Source organism: Trachinotus anak, unplaced genomic scaffold, assembly GCF_046630095.1.
Source record: "Trachinotus anak isolate AG129_WGS33_773 ecotype Australia unplaced genomic scaffold, CSIRO_AGI_Tana_v1 ptg000031l, whole genome shotgun sequence".
NCBI lineage: Eukaryota > Metazoa > Chordata > Actinopteri > Carangiformes > Carangidae > Trachinotus > Trachinotus anak.
In genome coordinates, this window is record NW_027273882.1 from 2,603,492 (window position 1) to 2,622,999 (window position 19,508).

General features: G+C 40.2%; 1 protein-coding gene across 1 annotated transcript in view; it reads right to left on the reverse strand.

The window, feature by feature from the left end:
- Nucleotides 1–1,252: 1,252 nt before the first annotated feature.
- Nucleotides 1,253–19,508, reverse strand: part of man1a1 (mannosidase, alpha, class 1A, member 1) — a 142,347-nt gene continuing 124,091 nt past the window's right edge. The window contains exons 8-12 of the mRNA XM_071468064.1: nt 18,416–18,531; nt 15,514–15,733; nt 14,499–14,671; nt 14,021–14,136; nt 1,253–7,862 (exon numbers count right to left, since the gene is read on the reverse strand). Of these exons, the coding sequence (XP_071324165.1) occupies nt 7,736–7,862; nt 14,021–14,136; nt 14,499–14,671; nt 15,514–15,733; nt 18,416–18,531 (752 nt within the window). The 3' untranslated portion in view covers nt 1,253–7,735. The remainder of the gene's footprint in view (nt 7,863–14,020; nt 14,137–14,498; nt 14,672–15,513; nt 15,734–18,415; nt 18,532–19,508) is intronic.

Consider the following 19,508-nt stretch of genomic DNA (forward strand, 5'->3'; position numbering starts at 1 on the left):
CTGTCCTCAGTGTGAAGCCAGTCAGGTGACTCTGCAGGAAGCTCCTTCCTCCTCGTGGTTTTCGCTCACCTGTGAGACCTCATGTCGACAGGTGTGTGTCCAATCAGCTGATTTCACCACAGGTGGACTCAAATCAAGGTGTAGAAACCTTCAAGAGAAATGTGTCAGACTTCTGTCAGTGTGATGTCTCAGTTTTTCCTTTTTGATAAATTCATGAAACGCCTCACAGAGACAAAGTCTTTGTTTTGATTGGTCCTGGTTCTCTGAAAGCAAGAGGTGGATGATCTGAGCGGCCGGGCGGTTTGGTCTTTGTGAGGCAGAGCAGGCCTGATGAAGACGATCATTTGTCCCAGGTTATCTTTTCTTATTCCTGCTCATGTCCCACAGCAACGTCTCAGGCAGATAAGAAAAATGCTTTCAATCTTTCAGAGCAGAGATAACGCACAGAATTAGTCTCAGAAAAAGATGAGTTGTGTCAGGAAGCTGAGTGGCCTTGGTGTCTGTGATGCCTTTTCATTATTTCTCCTCTGAAGCCAGATAGTCAGAGAGAATACAACAAACATGTTAGTGGCTTCTTTGTGCACTTAAAATATAATAGATTGAGGTAAAAATTGTTGACAGTCTCTTAATTATTAAAGGATTATTTTCCCCTTGGTGTTAAATGCACCTGAACTGAGTCCTGTTCTCAGGGGAGATCAAAAGTCATCGGGCTCGACTGATGGGAGCCTTCTGGTGTCACTGCAGAGTGAAATGAATTCTGATGAATTATTTATCAAGGAAGGTAAAAGTGACACCAAAGAAGAATTACAGGTTTTATTTTGGAATCTGAATTTAATTTGCATCATCTTGCCCTCTTTTTTCCAAAGTGGTGAAACTGTTGGGAAACAATAAACTGGTGACGCACGAGAAAAAAGTCTTTTGACATAAAAATCTAAATAATCTAAATAGAAATTGAGCCTCGTGTGTGTTTACAACAGAAAATGTGAACGTTCTCATGGACTGGCTACATGTTGGAACAGGACAATAGTAAAAATGCATTGTTGTAACCTGTGATTTATTTAGAAAAATATAACTCAAACCTCTGTAGAACATCTCAGCATCAACCTGCATTTAACTTCCAAACAGTGCTGCACACACTCTGCAGCTCACGTCATGTAAAGTTAATTAAGTACTAACCACTAACTACTGACAATATCTGTATTTAAAACCAGATATATAAAGGTTTAAAGGACAAAAAGACCAAAACCACCACTTATTAAAAGATTTTTTTTATTCACAATAGAAGTGTAACAAATATAGTTTATTAAAAAGTCTGCTGCTCATTAATATCATTTTAATCCATAAGCTCAGAAGATTTTTATATAAATGTAGAACGGCTCATTTGCCAGAATGGAATATTTACATTTTTTAATAATATTAACACAATAAAACAAATTTCCCCACAAAATTAAAATATTGCATATAAACCAAAGTAAACTATGTGCAATGGAATGATTATCAGCAATATTTTTGTACAGATACATTTCTGAGGTTGGTTTCACACATTTAAACCTTTTAAAGGGGAATGCCACACATTTTAGGAATTAAGATTATTGGAGTCCCAGGACAGGTCAGTCGTGTTTGGAGACAGTGCACTGCTCAAAAAGAAGAAGGGATGTCAGAGTGATATATATATTAGAAGTTTCTTTTAGGAAAAGTGGTGCATTTTTTCAGTCAAAGACTGACTGAATTGTGAATTCCTGAAATGGGCGGCATTTCCTTTTAATACTCACTAATAGAAAGGCGTTGGAACGCAACAGATCGACAACACAATATTCAGAAAATCACCAAAGACATTTCAACCTTTCTAGGGAACAAATAGAAAAATGAAATAACGAGCAGATGCCTGATGTCACACTACGTGAAGCTGAAGCAGATTTTACACTGACGGCTCACATGAACAACCACATACGTTCTGCATTTCCTCCCTGTCCAGGTAGTGGAACGACCAGATCAGTGTCACGTGAGTAGAAAGAAAAAATAAAAATGTTGTATACTTTAAAAATCCAGCAGGGCACCTACAGAGGTAAATCCAACCACATGTGGAGCCTAAAAGTTCTGACTTCCTCCTGGGGAAAATGCAGCGGATCAGCCCTTTAAGTCAAAATCCTGACTCAGCCTCCACGCTTCCAAAATAAAGGTTTGCAACTCTGCACACAGTAACGTTAACACACCTTAAGTCCTCAAATGTACTGACAATCAAACTTCTGACTGCAGAACTGCACAAACAAATCTCCACACAGGGAGGGAGACTGTAAAACTACACCCTCAACCAGGAAATGATGTTCATTCAAATACCCATTAACAAATTTTGGAAAAATGATTACCACTTCATACCACCGTACTTACTGCTGCAAAACACTGGAACATATAACCCCCAGCACTGCAAAAAATCTATGCAAGAATACAAGTTTGATAACTGGACAAAGGTCATCAGAGTTAACAGTGGTTGACTTCAGTCAAATCTAGGCAGCACCAACACCTTAATGTAGCAGTATAGCCTAAAACGGACATTTTCTGTATGGAGTTCTGTATGGAGTCAAAGAAATTAATGTAACTCTATAATCTATTAAGAATGAATGACACTGAATCTCGGCTGAAACAGCATCAGCTGTTTCTTGTGTTTCTCCTGCTGGACCATAAATGTGGAGGTGCAGCCACTAACAGAAAATTAATCCACTACTATTTTGATAATTGATTAATCATCGTTTTAAGCAACAACTCCCATCATTCTCTGGTTCCAGCTTCCCCACTGTGTTTTCAGCAGTTTAGTACTGCTGGTCGGACAAAACAGTTTGTCTGAAGATGTCACCTTGGACTCTGGGAAACTATGACAGACACTGTTTTACTGTTTTGTGCCATTTTATGGACCAAACAATTCATCAGTACATCCAGAAAATGACGGGCAGACTGGTAGATGATGAAATCATTAGTTGCAGCATGTGAAACCACACTGATGTTTGTCATGGGAATGTCTGACTTTAAATTACAACAGTGTGCAGAGACCAAGGTGAACTTGTCTGATGGTGTTTTACCCGCCTGAATAAAACCAGCATGGTGTCATTTTCATTGGTCCCCAGCTCAGTATTTATTAACACTAACTTGCAACTTTGCTGTTTTGAAATTTGCAGGTTTAAAATCAAGTTTAAAGGTAAAAAAAACCAAAACCCAAACAAACATTAAAGTGTCTTTATAGTGGACACTGAGCTACACTGAACCACTTAACCAGCTGACTTTGGGCCAATAAGGTGAAAAAAAAAACAAAAAAAAAAAAAAACTGATTCAGTGTCTATACATAAACCAAAACACTCGGAGGCAGAATCATCAGAAAGAAAAGTGAACATCAATCATCAGCTCTGACCTTCAGTGAAGGATTCAGGTTTCTGACTGTTTGTCTCTATATTCATATCACGCAGCTTCAGTATCTTAACACTACACTGTACGGTTAACACTTACATCGACTTGGTTTATACGATAGTAGAAACGATAGAAATCCCCATGAGTCCATTTTTATATATGAGCTCCTCAGAGCAATAAATCAAAAACTGCGTCTCTGCCAGGTCAGGCAGAGACAGGTCCTGACGCACCTCAGGTGGCAGGTTTGGATCATGTCCTATGTTAACGTCGGGTCGTGGCTGCATCCCACAGCATCAGACCCACCGCTCCCTCTCGTTCTGCTCACACTGCTTTAACCTCTTGTGCTTTACAATATTAAAGAAGAAACAAAATAAAAAAACGAAAAAAATAGCACATAGAAGTGAACAAACAAAGACAAATGCATATAAAATATTCTTCACTTCACATTGGATGGTACATTCATACAGCTCCTCCCCTCCTGTAAGGTTGTTTGACTGACTCCCAGGTGGGTTTTCCCCTCTTCTTTTATCAATTAAACATTTCAAAACATCTATAAATTACTGGTATAATCACTGTAAGAGCGTCACCTTCACAGCTGATTATTGTGGTCTTAAATATTGGATGTTAAAAAATGATTTATGTGTAATTATACTGAGGGTTCAGCCTGGGGGTCAGATCTCAACACCTCGGGGTCCTATGTTCACTATAACAGAATAAATTAACACAATCAGCAAAATCAACCATTACTATACATCATCACATGGATAATATAACAAATGCCTCTAAACCAAGTCTAATTAAACAAAAACACAGATTAAACATGTAGACACTGTCGTCGGCACAGTGATAGAAAGACTGGAGGGATTCCTCACAGCTCAGAAACTCAACACTGTTAAATCTGAAAGGGAACGTCTGCTGTCTGATATGTCTGTGTTGGTCATCGTGAGATTGAGACTCACTGTTTTTGGTTTTAATTTTTTGAACAAATTTAATACAATTTGGAATTTTAGCAGCGTTTCTTAAATTTAATTCAATTTTCTTTTGCTTTCTATCACTTTTAAGACTTTTTGAGCTAAATTTGCTGTTAGAGGACATTTTACTGTGATCGGCATCTTTCTGTAGCAGCAAGCTACAAATTTTGGAACGTGTGGACGTGAAAATCTGGTGAAAATGTAAATTCTATCTTTTCTTAATGAAACTCCATAAAAACCAAAAACACTGAGGCTGAAACGTGGGAAGAGAAACTATGTTAACAAAAAAAAGTTCACTTTTCCTTTAAAGACAGCTGTACAGTGGCTCTGTTACATGTTTCTGTCAGTTTGATTCTCCTGCTCTGAGATACCTGGGCTAACAGCTGACAGTCACTCATTCAGTCATTAAACTGTCACTCAGATCCACCGCCTCCCGTCAGTCTGTCAGACGGCTGAATTAAATAAATCTACTTGAAGTATTTTCGGCAGCGACGCTGTTGTTGACTGAACTCTTGAATGACTCTCCATCTGTCAGATCTGCCAGTGACACTGAAGTCTGCTTTGAGTTCATTTAGAGGAGCGGGAGGTGAAGACAGCCCCCGTTATAAACCACCACTGTCCTGTGTCCAGATACAGGCTCAAACTAAGGATGAGTTAATGACTCACCTGTCGACAACTCCAACACAGATGAAGTATCATTTAATTTGATACTTTCTCTCATGAGCTGATCTCTTGTAGTAATGGGACTCTGAGAATAAAACTATCCACTGAGTTTATATATATGTACATGTACTGCAGTAATTTAGCCTGGGACTCATGTACTGTAATAGGAAACTCTCACCACTAGGTGTCAGTGTAGTCTAGCGATCCTCTAACTTGTGACTGGGAACTCTGCTGGTCTCCAAACATTAAATGACGGTTAACGGTCGGTCAAACCTGAACTAGTAAAAGCACATTAAGACTTTGTTGTTAAACCTCTTTGTATGTGATCCTCAGATGGACCTTTGGTGGTCTGATCTCTTGGGCTACTTTCAAGCTAAAGTCACACTGAATATCACATTAAATGTAAGACTTATCCTTTAATCCGTGTCCAGTTTTGGTATAATCCTCATCTGAGGCATGGGAACTTCACTTAAAGCTACAAAGTTATTTAAAACTCTTCTCTTGTGTTTGTGTGAGCTGTCTCTCCCTCTGTCTCCTGTGAAGGCACTAGATTGAGGACCAAACTGGATTTAATCTGGCTGCAGCTGAGTGTGGCATCTGGAGAAAACTGGACTAAATAATCGGATGAGCGTGACTTCGGTCGGTGGAACTCTTGCTGGACATGAATTGCACAACAGAAAACAGCGACAGTCTGTGTCAGTACAGTCACACGTTACAGACGAAGGGAACTAAAGTGTCAATGACAGAACGGTAAAGCTGTATTGAATCAGTATGGCTTCTTGTGAGGGTGTGTGTGTGTGTGTGTGTGTGTGTGTGTGTGTGCGTGTGTGTGTGTGTGTGTGTGAAGGTGGGATATTATAGTGAAGTGGAGAGTCTGCATCTCCTCATGGAGGAGAGAAGATCCTACAGCCTGCCTTACGCTCGAACTGGAGGACGGAGACAAGAAGAAGCGAAGCGACGCGACAGCAGAAACAGAAGGTCGCAGGTCTGCTGACGCTGACACCAGTGGTGTGCAGGAGACTCTGGGATCACACTTTACAGATATTCATTCATGTGATCAATCGGTTTCCTCTTCAGTGGAGACTCTAAAATGTTTGTTTTTATGCAGGAAAATGTTCAGATTAAAGGTAGGAACTGTTGCAGCGGGAGTCTGCTGGATGTTAGACTCCAGAAGAAGAAAACAAGATTACATTTCTTTTCTTTTCAAAAACCACAATCCAACCAAACTTAACTCCAGGTTGGCTTACTAGCTTTTCCCAGAGCTTTCAACCACTCCTCATGGCCTTACTTATTACTACATCGGCTGAGTGACTTTAAATCACTGAGGAAGACTATAGGATGTGGCTGAAAGCTCCAGAAAAGTGCACCCTCATCAATTTTGCTCTCAAAATGCTGTAATCACTTTCCAGCTAGAAAAAAAACGGCAAACTTGTAATTATTTGTGCGGGGAAAAATAAACAAAGTAATAATTAACGTTTTGGGAAATTAACATAAATTAAATATTGGAAAAAATCATCAGCTCTGAAATATCTGTATTGGTCAAACCCCAGAAATATCGGTGCAAATGTGAGAAAGAGAAATAAATAAAGAATCCAAAAAGCCAGACAGAGATACAGAGGAACTAAGGGCTGGATAAGCAGAGGAGAAATAGCTCTGTGTAAACGTCCTGGGGAGAAAGTGAAATTACTGGCAGGTGAGGAGCTGGTGTGGCCGCTTGTCCCATGTCACACCAAACTCAGAGGAAGGAAGGAAGGAAGGAAGGAAGGAAGGAAGGAAGGAAGGAAGGAAGGAAGGAAGGAAGGAAGGAAGGAAGAGGTCAGGTGTTCAGGTCAAAACTGATAGAGAGGAAGCAGAGGGTTTATAAAAAGAGGCTCGGGTTGTGCTGCGTCTTTTCTTTACTCCCACAGAAACAACCACAGGTTCTTTTTTTGTTTTTTTTTTGTTTTTTTTTTAGAAAAACTACTGTTTCTCTGTTGGTGGCGGCGGCACCAGTGTTGGCACAAGAAAACCGGTTTCCATTCGGATATTGAAGCGGTACAGCAGACGGAAAAGACGATGCGTGTGAAATGAGCGGAGCATCCTTCAGCTCGCTGAGTTCAACCTTGTGATCCTCAGACGAGAGCTGGAGTTTTTCTGGGTTTGGTGCCAAAAGGCTGGGGTCTGAAATATCCACATTAGGGAGACGATTGGTTCAGGTCTTCCAGTGTTCTCCTTCACAAAAACCAAACAGAGCTGCAGCTACAAACAACACAACACCTGATGAATGATGTGATAACTGGTCAGATTGTCCCTCTGAATGAGCTCAACATGTGAAATAAACTCTACTCATCTTCCTCAGATTTACCACATTATGGTTGTAAACTCATGTGGAGGGACAATCTACTACACTTTGACAAGTTATGACATTATCCAGCAGTAAACATGTTGGTTCACGTCAGCGTCTGGACTCAACCAGAGCTGAACATTCACAAAAAAACTAAACCAAACAAAAGTGGACTCTACAGCGAGATTTCAGCTCCACCGGGCTTGATCTCAATTTTGATCCCACTGAAAACAAAAAGTGAAATCCGATCAAGAGGCATCTGTAACCACTGGGGACTCCACATGGCTAAAGTGTTTCAGACAGACAGCTGGAGGCTCAGGTCTACAGGATCAGAGGTTCTCGCACTTGTTTTGGGATGTTAATGTCAGCGCAGGGCGGTCCACTACTCCACTTCGTTGGGTAGGTCTGTTTTGTCCTTCCTGATGACTGGCAGAGGGTGAGCCTCGGTGTTAAAGACCCAGTGGTCGAACGGTAGGTGGTCGTCGTCAGAGAAGAGCAGGTAGAGATACCTGGAGGGGACAAACAAAGAGAAAAACTTTATTTAATGCAAACAAACACACACACACAGAAAAAAAAACACCCAAGAGAAATAGTTCTCATGGTACATCAGCATCTCCACAGCCATGGTCATAACAAACAGGTATACATGCTAAAATTCACAAATGAAAAGCTCTGTTTTCATGTTGATACTACAACCACCACAATCTATTTTCATGACTTCAAATTTAGCTCTACCCGTCTGTGTCGTGATCCGGTGCCTAACACTGCATGCCACCACACAGGGAGGGGTTCGACTCATGATGAGGTGAAAACTTCTTATATTGTGCTCAAAACTGGGAGTCGCACTGAGAAGACACAACTCAAATACTTCAGTTTGTGGTGCAAAGTCTCTCTCCAAAGAATCTGGTGATTCTGTCATTAAGGGCCACCTGATGTAAGCTGTGGGTGTAAGCCTGCCATTGGGAGCTTATTCCAGTTGTTACCGTCCTCAAAATCCCCTTCACTACAGGAAACAACAACAACATCCTCTGGGCTAGAAAACTACACGCTGAAAAGTTTGGATGAAGATGTGGGTCATGCAAACACATAGTCAACACACGCCTTCGCTGTGTTTGTGTGTTTTAATGTCAGTTCTCGCCTCCCCACGTGCAAATATTCCACCAAGACAAGTAGAAACTATTTTGCAGGGACACCACTGTTGCATCCTGGGCTCAGCGCCGTCAGAGATGATTGTGATTGGTTTAAAGAAATGCAAACAAGCCAGAGCGATTTTTCCACCATGGCAGAATGATAATGGGAGCAGCACTGACGCAGCACTGTGGAGATACGTCTGGTTTTGTGAGACTAGGGCCAAATGAATACTTACAATTACAGAACAATGCTAAGATAGTGCACTTATTTAGCTTTGCACTCACATTGTCAGATTCACAATGGACAGTTTACATTACCCACAATGCAACTCAACTCGATTTACTTGACTGTATACATTTGGGTGTGTTAGTAGCAGCTAATGTATCCTGGGCCACAAGACTTTAGCAGAGATGAGGAGCAGGCTACACAGGTCTGCTAAGACCACTTCTCTCTCAGATTTTTTTTCCCATGATCAAACTTGTGGTCTTCAGCCCCGACTGAGGCCGACTCATTTGACATCACTTGAGGCAGTTTATCAGTTTATACATCTTCTTTTTACATATGCAGTAGAACTGTAGAGACCTGTCAACACTGTATAATCCTGTGTGCAAATACACAAATTCTTCATTTTGATTCAACAACCAGCAGGTTCAATTCAATCTGCAGCATTAAGTTATTCGCTGTTGTAGCCATTTCTCCATTTGTTGAGTCACTGTTGTGATGCTCTGCTCTTTCACTGCTATGAGACCAGCTGTGTGACATGCTTTGGTGTATTTACTCATCACTCCATCACTTCGACCAGACTTTCTGTCTGTAATCCACCTACGTGATCCAAAATAGCTAGAAAGTTGTTGCACTCTCACCATTGAAAAAATGACCCAACAGCCATGAAAGATTTTTTCTGAAATACAAAACTATCAACAGAAGGAAAAAAAAACCCACAAGGTCTGAATTTTTTATAGTGAAAATGTGACAAATATTAAAAAACTGAATTGTTAAGTCTCTGAATTCTGGATAAAAACCCCATAAACTAGAAAACAACAGTAACAGGCTGATGATGAATTTACCAGAGCCCCCCATCAAAATAAGACTAGTTTAATGTTACTCTAGCTGAATATATCATAGTAGACACTGTGCAGACATGCAGTGGAAAGCTCTGGGAAAAGCAGGGAAATGGACACTGAGGTTTTTTTGTCAACCTACAGCAGAATTTGCAATAAATAATCCAGAATAAAGTCACAGTTATAAATCTGCTGTTCCACCTGATTATTATCTGTTTTCATGCAGAAGAGAACATCCATCAGAACTGAGATAAAACACTTGAAATCTTGAGGGGAAATAATGTTTTGATTACATAAACACAGCTCCACTCCTGTCTTCATTTCTTTTTTAAAGGTGACTTGTTATGGGATTCATGATGTTTACTCTTCAGAGTTTTTTGATATTATTTTGAGTCGTGTTTGGCTTTTGCAGTATTTATCGGTGGCCCTGCCAAAAGAGTGATGAAACAGATGTGGAACTGAGAGAGAGGGATGGGTGCGGCTCAGGATCAGACCAGTTCATGAAGCTTGAGGTGATTAAATTCTGCGGTTCAATGTCATTAGATCTTATGAAACTCAGAAAAATAACATTATCCTTTAAAGGAGTGGTGAGAAAGTAAGCAAATAAAGTGAGTCCTAGCACAGTTGCTGGCCCAGGGTAATCACCTCTGATTCCATCATGAACAGTAAGAGAAAAGAGATCAACAATGAGCTGCACTGATCTGATGCGTTTCAGCAACAAGTTCTCTGACTCAGTTATTTTGTCTTTTAACTTCCTGTCTGCACTGGAAGGGGCGAGGTGTTATAAACACTGACATCTGATGTTTGTGATGTCTGTGCCTGCAAATCAGCAAATATCTGACCAGTAACATAGAGCATGAAGGGCCGACACAGCGACACAGCCCGACACACATCGACCACTATTTACACAGCAGCGCTAATTAGGTCAAACATCTGCCCACACAGGTCTGGGATCAGCTGGTTACCTTACTGTTGTAACAGTCATGGTGAGTGCTCATTTTGCGTTGGTATTTTGTGTTTTATTGTTTTATAACAACATGATTAATATAGAATAAATGTTCTGTTTGTTTCTGTTTGTCTTTCTTAATCCAAAACCATGACATGGACTTATTATCGTGCACCAGCTAATTACTTCAAATTACAATGTTAATAAAATATTCCCATTATTATATAGTTGGGTGAAAAGATGTAATTTAATTCACACCAACATGGTAAAACTGATTAAAAACCTGCATCCTCATACTGATAAATTAGCATTGGAGCTTCTGCAAAAAACAGTAAGTTAGCTGAGCTCATTGTCAGCCAATTAAGACTGAATGTCACTTTGAGAGTAAAATTGTCTTTTTAGTCTGATATCTGTGTCTATCTTTGTTCCCGACTGTGAGAAATGTACAGCAGGTTGTCTGAACTGATTAAGACTGTGATTTTTTTTTTAATAGGGACCAAACACTATCAAGCAGAAGCTAAAAAACAAACTTGGCAATGGAGCCAGCACACAAATGGACCGGCAGCATGAGGCCAATAAGGAGAATCTGTGTCATGTGTGAAAAAGAAAAAAAAGAAAAAATTCAGAAAATACAACTGAAGAGAAGAGACAGTGTGGTGTCAGATGAATACAGCCAATGATTCAGCAGAGGAGCTGGTTGTCCGGGAAGCCTTCAACCTCCACAACAAGTCCCCGTCCTCCTCTGCCTGCCAGCACAACACTAGAAAGCAGCGAGTGATTGAGGGCAGACAGCGGTGTTAAAGTATGGCCGTGTCCTTGGCAGCAGCGGGAAGATGAATACTGGAAGTGGCTCTGCATGATGCCAAGATCCCTGAGTAACATTTGAAGGATTAGATTTATGAGCTTGCTGCTAAGTGGGATTGATATTTTCTGTCCAGTGAGGTCCGTCTCTGATATCATGTGATATGACGGATGAGGTAATTATTGCGCCACTGTCCAGGCTGGTGGTCAATTACACTCATATTTTCCCTCAAGTTGTCTGTGAGAGGCCTTTAATATGAGATGATACTAATGTGACATTTCCATTGTCTTCTTTTTGTGCTGCTGCCTTGGAAAATTTTAATCATACCTAAAAAAAATAAAAAATCATCTCACTTTCATGCTGGATGTTATTAGTATTTTTTGATACTCAGGTTAGCAGAAAGAAAATCTTACTTTGAGTGTGTTTGTGCCTGTGTGTTAATCAGGAACAGAGGTAAAATTTACAGCCTATAAAAAAATCTGGATGGCACCTCGCCCCCATCAGGCTCTGTTGTTAGCCTAACCTTGACTTCCTGTCAATAGCTGTCTGGCTTGGAGGGAAAAAATGACAGAAAAAGAAGATGAGGGGAGGATGTGAACGGCAGAGGGAGAGATGGAGGATGCAGCAGAGGCCATAAAAATTTGGATGAATGTAGAAAAAAAAAACAGGGAGGACGATAAATTTGGAGGAAATGTGGGAGAAAGACGAGCACGGAGGCATCAAGAATCCATCCATTGGGACTGAGGCCATCAGTGAGACCCACCTCTGAACTGGTTAATGCATTAAATACAATCTACCCTATATGAACCAGGTTCATTTAAAAACATCATTAGCATATATACTGAGATGGACACATTTCACTGATTTCTGACATTTTTTTGGACCAAATGAAAAAAGATTGTACATTGTAGAAGATTGTACATTACAATTTGATTTTTTAATTATGATCTGTTCAATAATGTTCATAGAGTAAATGAGGAAATTTTGACATCTCTACAAAGACAAACAAAATCCCCTCTGGCTGAGAAGTATTGGACAATATTACACTTAATGGTTTTAGTCTTAAGATCACTGTCTGGTTATAAATGTGGTCAATTATTTCATGTGTAGCAAAGTGAAAATTTCTATCTTTTAATGAGATTTACAGCAGGTTTGTCTGCGTCTATTCATTTTAGAATAAACTTGATAGACTGACTTTCATGGCAGCATCACATCGGATTTTTAACATGTGCTTAGAATTATGGCTTTAAATGCCAACTAAATGTTATTACAGAACCTTAAATAAGCAACCGTCAAACTGACTCAGGCAGATCTTCCTCTGCCTGGGCTGGCTGCTCAAATACAATCAACATATGACAAATTTAGCAAGAGAACATATTTAAATAGATTTTTTTTCCCATTGCTTTCTCCTTTGCATTGGTAGACACACAAAAATCAAGCCACAAACCCTTTTAAAGCACATACACAACAAACTGTCTTAAACAGGCTGTCTCCATGAACACAGTTGGAGAGCCATCTGAGGAGGGAAGCCCCATTCGCCACCACACTTCACACTGTGTGGCTGACAACACATTTACAGAGCTGTTTGCAGCTACACACTCACACCCTCACACACACTCACATTAACATAAAAACTCAGATATGTACAAGAGGGCAGTTAAGTAAAAATATAAAGAGACTATTAGGAGGAAGTGAGAAGTAGGAGCTGCCTGTGGTGTGTTGGGACATGAGGTGTTGTTCAGTTTCTGACTTCCTTTATTTGAGGTCTAACTAGGCGTGGGCTTTTAGCTGGAGATTCTTTTAGAAAGTTGCAAAAACAGTTGGAGTGACCTATGAGTATATTAATAAATCCAATATATGGTTTACAGAAACATGTGGGTGATAACTGGTCCTGCATTCAGGGTGGTTTACTTATTATTTTCATATTGTGTCTCACATGATAAATCAAGTTAATTCAAGCTAAGTGGATTTTACTCCAACATGTCAAAGAGAAATAAAATCTGTTCAAGCTGTCTTAAAGCCACAGTATGTGATTAGACCTGAGCAGATAGGAGTCAGATGTCAGCCGTGCACCACTGCTCATTTTCTGTCAGATCTCTGACGCCAACTGTTGGATGAAGCCCAAACAAATACTTAAAAAATAAAGAAAAAAAAAGAGGAAGCAAGTCCACACATCACTCCTAGTTACAAATTGTGTCTGAACCCTCAAAAGTATCTTGCAACTGCCTGAAGGGATCCTGACCACAGATGGGGAACCACTGCTCTTCAAAAGTGCAGGTTTCAACTCAAAACGTCAACAACTTAAATCCAAAGATGACAATATATGAACACAAAATGGTCAACATATGGTAAAGTAGCAGAGTGTGCAGCACAGAGCTACAGACACAAAGAAATGATTTTGTGATTAATCCTCTGATCAGATTTTGGATTATTTGAAAAAATGCCTCGTTCTGTCATCGCTCCTCGTGTTTTCGGTTTTCATCCTAACCACTCTCCCTTAGAGACCAAAACATTGTATCGAGCGACAAAACTCTCTGAATCACCCAATGTGTGATTGTGTGTGAGACTGTGTAGTGAAGTAGTGTGTGTGTGTGTGTGTGTGACTTCACATCTCTGTTAGTTTGGGGGGTGCAGAGCTTCGGTGCCTCCATAAAATACAATGACAGCACAATAATGAGAGGACAGAAGTGCAGGGAGTGTGTGCATAAAGACAGAGCTGTGTCTTACTTGAGCGTCTCTGCCAAGTAGAAGCTCTGTTGTACGTCGTCGTGGTTCGGAGTCAAAGCGTAGACATCTCTGACGCCGCTGTAGCCTCCCTCTACTTTACAGTGCTGCTCCAAGGCCTGAATGAGTGACAGTAATACAGAGCGACAGTGGGAGGAGATAAAGGGAAGGGCACCAGTGAGTGGCAACATCAATCAAGCTCTTTATGTACTTAAAAATATCACCAAACCTTAGGGAGCATGATTTGCTAAATATAAAAATTAAAGTTAAATAAATCGACCTTCTGTTAGCTTCCTTCCTGATTTGTTTGTTTTTTGAAGAGCGCGTGAAAAAATTAATTCAATGTTAGTCCCTTATTTTACCTGCCTGAAATAAAATCTGTCATCTACTTGAGTCCTTTGAGCAGTGAAAACACACAGAGGAACATTTTTGCCCAAACTGTCCTGCTATTGTTAAATGAAATATTACAAAAATAAAGTACCTGAACAGCCTCCCAGCCCCACTCTCTGTATTTGGGGTCATGGGTGAACCTCCACATGTACATGTAGGTCTCGATGACCTCGGGACGAAGGATGAAATACTTTTCGTTCTGGCGGGTGGCGATGGCCTCGACGCCGCCGTCGAAGCGAAACGCCTCTGGACCCAGCTTCAACGCTGCAGAAGAGGAGAGCATGATAAGAAAATACTGCAGATGTTAAGAAACATAGTTAAATGTTTTTGCTTCAAAAAAAGAAAAACAAAAGATAAGGTAACATCATGTGAAGCAACAGCAAGTTTTTATCTTTGATATTACATTTATTATGCAGGTTATGCAGGTGGATGCAGAAAAATGTCAAACACTTCAGGTCGGTGTTCGCTCAAACAATAATGTCATTTCACTGCTGGAGCTGGATTTTAAACACAGTGACTCACAACAGGACCTGAGGATGGATTAAACTGAGGGACAAAAATACAATTATTTGATTGAAGATATAAAAAATATATACACATATGGCACTGATTATAATAAGACTTTTCAATGACTTTAAAACCACTTCTCTTTGAATAAACACTTATTTAACTTTCCCATTAATTTCACTTTGATGCTTATAAAGGATGACGTGCATGGACAGCATTCAAAAACCTGACACCCCTGTTTTTAAAGGAGAACATGATGTCACTGATTTAAGTAAATGAAAAATAACTTCAATAATAAATAAAGTAATAACTTATTGAAATGAAAATAATAATAATTGTAATAAGGGTAATAAAAAATATTTATTAACATATTTGGTTCCCAATAACTTTCTCCTATTAAAATAAGAACTGCTTTCCATTAAATTCACAGTTGTGATTTCATTTGATAGAACTGATGAAAAAGTTTTAAATTAACACACAAATTGAAAACAATGAGCAAACTGTCACCTGCATTTCATTCAGTATCCAACTAAATCAAAAGTGTTTTCCAAACCAGTGTGACCAATTCTGTGTGTGTGCGTGTGTGTGTCCATATTTACCAGTCCTGGCGTAAGACTCGTGACAGGTCCGGGCGATCTCGGCAGCCTGCTCCATCTGGTGGCCCGTCTTGTCGCTGGGCGCCCCGTCGGCACCCAGAGCGATCATGCCACCTGCGAAACAGGTCAGGTGACCCATCTTATGCTCCAGCAGCCCCCCCTTCCACTCCGCTATGTAGGTCAGCCCACTGCTCGACTTCCTCATCAGGTTGGTTTCTATCGCCTACCAAGATCAAAGAGTAACGAAGGGTTAGGATTAGTCCTCAATCCCATGTTGAACACTCTCATTACAGTGTAGATTTGAGTCCAAAGTTTATGTAATGAATGGTTTTTTACATACAATATAAAAGAACTACAACTGTACCCGCCAAGACACGTGTTCGTAACAGAGCAGAAATGAACTGTGGATCATGGTCAGTAGTTGAGCTGCTTAATTAATTAATTTATTGTTGCAACAGTTCATCAGCTTCTGGGATGACATTTTGGATGATGACGTTTGCATGTATGGTGGCTCTTGGTGGTCAAACAACTATCTAAATGCTTCTGATGGAGGTGAGAACACGAAAAAAAATTAAACCTGTTGTGAATACTAAAGTTTTGGAGTGTGTGTATAAATGTGATTTACACAGCGCAAGGTTGTATTTATTTTTTAAAGTGCAACTTCATATGAAAAATACAGACTTGGTGTGCAAAGGCCTTAAAGCTGCTGCTGTCTGCACGTGATTCTCAAACTAAAATAAAGATCTTAATGCCAAGTGTGGTGAAGAAGTGATGAGTCTGGGGGGAGGTGCGTTCAAAGTAAGAGGTACCACAGGTTTTAATATATTCTGGGTGAACTAACCCTTTAACTCAGTCCAGATTTCACTGGGCCAGATTGTGGAGGAAGGACACCAGTGTTATCATTTCACTTCCCTGCTGTGACTCAGATATTCACTCAGTGCTGCTTTCTCTCTACGCTCCTCTTCTTTCACAAATACACCATCCTCGAAGATCCAGAGGGATTATGGGTAAAGTACCCCAGTGAGTTTAATTCTGTCGGCATGTAATATATTTGCTCCCTGGTGTGTGTAACACTAACACATTTCTTGTCACCGCAATTTCATTTGACAGTTTGTCTGCTCAAGTGTGAGTGTGTGTATATATTCTCTTTAGGAGGCTGTTGTTAGTGTTACTAGATTCATCTGCTCTGCTGCCCTTGACTTTTTACACAAATGTGTGTGTAATCTAGTCTGAGGTGTCGTCCTCCCATCTGCTCAAACTCAATAACTCTTGAGGATCAAATTATTACCATTCACTGAAGATCATAAAGTTTAGCATTAAAGTGGTAAAAGTGACTGAAGACGTAATCACAAAATTGCCATGTTACAGTTTAAGCTGCCCCAGAAGATATAAATGGAAACAACATGGTTGTCATTTAAATGATTCCATATCTCATGAGCAACACTTAAGCGTCAAGGTTATGTGAGTGACCGGATTCCTGTAACATCCCCTGCAGGGAGAAATAAACTCAGCAGCAATATCTAAAGATGACCTCATGTTTGTTGTCCACTGTCCAACAGCCATTTATTATGACTCAGAGGGTGCACGAGGGATGCAAACCCCTGCAGAGAAAATCCATGCAGCTCATCCTCTGTAAACAGTGTGTTCGAACCCTGGTTCTGTCCATTCAGTGATCACACGTTCAAATTAGAGGTCACTGCTCCTGCATCATCCAGCCATGTTTTTCTATCGGTGGTGCTTATGTTTTCATGTATTGATAAATCTCGGATTGATGTTGAAAAACAGAGCAAAGTAGCATCACTGTTGGTCATTCAGCCGTGCACACACACACACACACACACACACACACACACACACACACACACACACAGACCACAGTTGTCAGTGCTAAGAAGTGCAACAGATTGGAAATAACATCCCACAGAGATCAGTGCTGTGTAATGTCATAGCAGAGATGGAGAGGGTGTTTTACAACATTCACAGATGGTGCTTTTAGGGACCTGCAGATAGGTGAGAAATTACGATTTCTGCTCCAGTAGCGCAGTTACAACAATAGCCAGAAATGAACTTAATGAAAAGCTTATAAACCTTTATATATTCTAATTTACTTCATTAAAAGTTGTCACTCACAGTACAAAAGGACGACAACAGCATTCAAAAGCCTGATATCCCCGTTTTAGAGGAGACACAGTCACTAATGTAGTGAGAGTATAAGAAAAATAACTTTAAAAGCAACAACATAGCTTCTAAACTCAGTAACATTGAACTTATAATATCTTGCTCCACTGGTATGTAACAAACTTTGAAAATTGGATGTGGCTGATCACCATTTCAACTCTAATAGTCTTCACTGCTCTCACAAACATGGAAAAATATTCAATATATAAGCTCAAATTATTTTATTCACATAAGTGGTGTAGGCCGAGGCTTGACACAGTCATACATTTTGCTAATGCTGTTTCAAGAATTCGTCATCAGATTTGGCCAAGAAATTGAAAACTTTCCTCCCATCAAGACGAATAAGACACAAAAATCAGTTGAACGTTAAATCAAACAAACAGGGTTTTAATAGTTACAGTGGTGCTGAAATGTGAAGTCTAAGGCGTGTTTTCATTCATCTTGACATTTTCTCTCCTTTGGGCGATAAAATGTCACAAAAAAATTCAACTTGTTTTGTGCAACAAACCAAAAACCAAATATTCAGTTTGCTGTTACACAAAACAGACAGGCTGAAAATCCTCACTAATACGAGGCTGGAACCAGTGAATGTTTGGCTTGTTTTTACCTGATAAATGACTCGAATGATTCATCGTTTATCAAAATATTTGCAGATTATTTTTCTGTTGGTCACCTCAACCCTTACTGAAGAGCTTTCTGTGACTTTGTGTGTGTGTGTGTGTGTTACCTGCAGGGCATCATAGTACATCTTCTTTCCTTCCTCATCAGTCTTGTCAGACATCAGCCAGGCCTTGAGCAGGTACTCATAGAAACTGTCACCCAGGCCACCCACGGACACGTGATCTGCAACACACAGATAAACAAAGATTATAACACACACACACACATACACAGATATATACACACACGCACACACACGCACACAGCTCCTACATGTCTGGCGGTTCAGATTACAGCTGCCATCATTGTTGGACCTTCCATAGATCATCCTCACACAGTGAAAATACCTCCAGCTGATGATATATTACAATATGCATCTGTGTGTGTGTGTGGTTATTGTAGGTGAGCGTTCAGCCAGCTGATCTGTCCTCTTGTATTTGCCCTGCTGATTGCCAGTGACGGCTCATCCATATGCAAGTGTCATTAGCAGAGTCCGGCCTTGTTTGTGGAGTGCAGAGATTAAATGTCAGCTGCAATCATCTTGACGCCAAAGGAAAAGGACGCTGGTGGTGACGGCGGTTGGGTCTGCGAGCCGATAAGGGTACCTGGCTGTCCTCGACTTCAGCATTAAACCCAGAAACAACGGCGCCAGACAATCAAGAGAGATGACTCAAGCTTAAAATAGAGTCAGTGATCTGCCAAACAACACTTCAACAGCCTTATTATAAGTGAAACAATTACAAATGTATGCAGAAATGTGTTTTTGATGCATAATTAGAAGCAGAGAGAGGATGGGAACTTTGACTCACAGCTGTTTGCTTACAACATAATCCTCCAAAAAATGACGAGGTCTTGTATTTACAGTATATGAAAGAGGCAGGGTGAGTGTTGCCGGGCAGCCTGTCGTGGAGAGATATTTTTCAGACAACATTTGGCTGCAAACATCTCAAGGTCATAATTTATTCAACAAATGCATTCCCATCACTGTTGCATAATTTCCTCTCTGGATGAAAACCTCTCTCTGAATAAGACGAGCGAGCGAGGATTTTTCATTCTTTCCTTTTTGTTGAAACTTGTTGCTTTTATTCAGCATTGCAAATTGAATATGTCATGATTTCCATAAAATACTTGGATGAAAACACAGGTACTGGCTCTGGTTA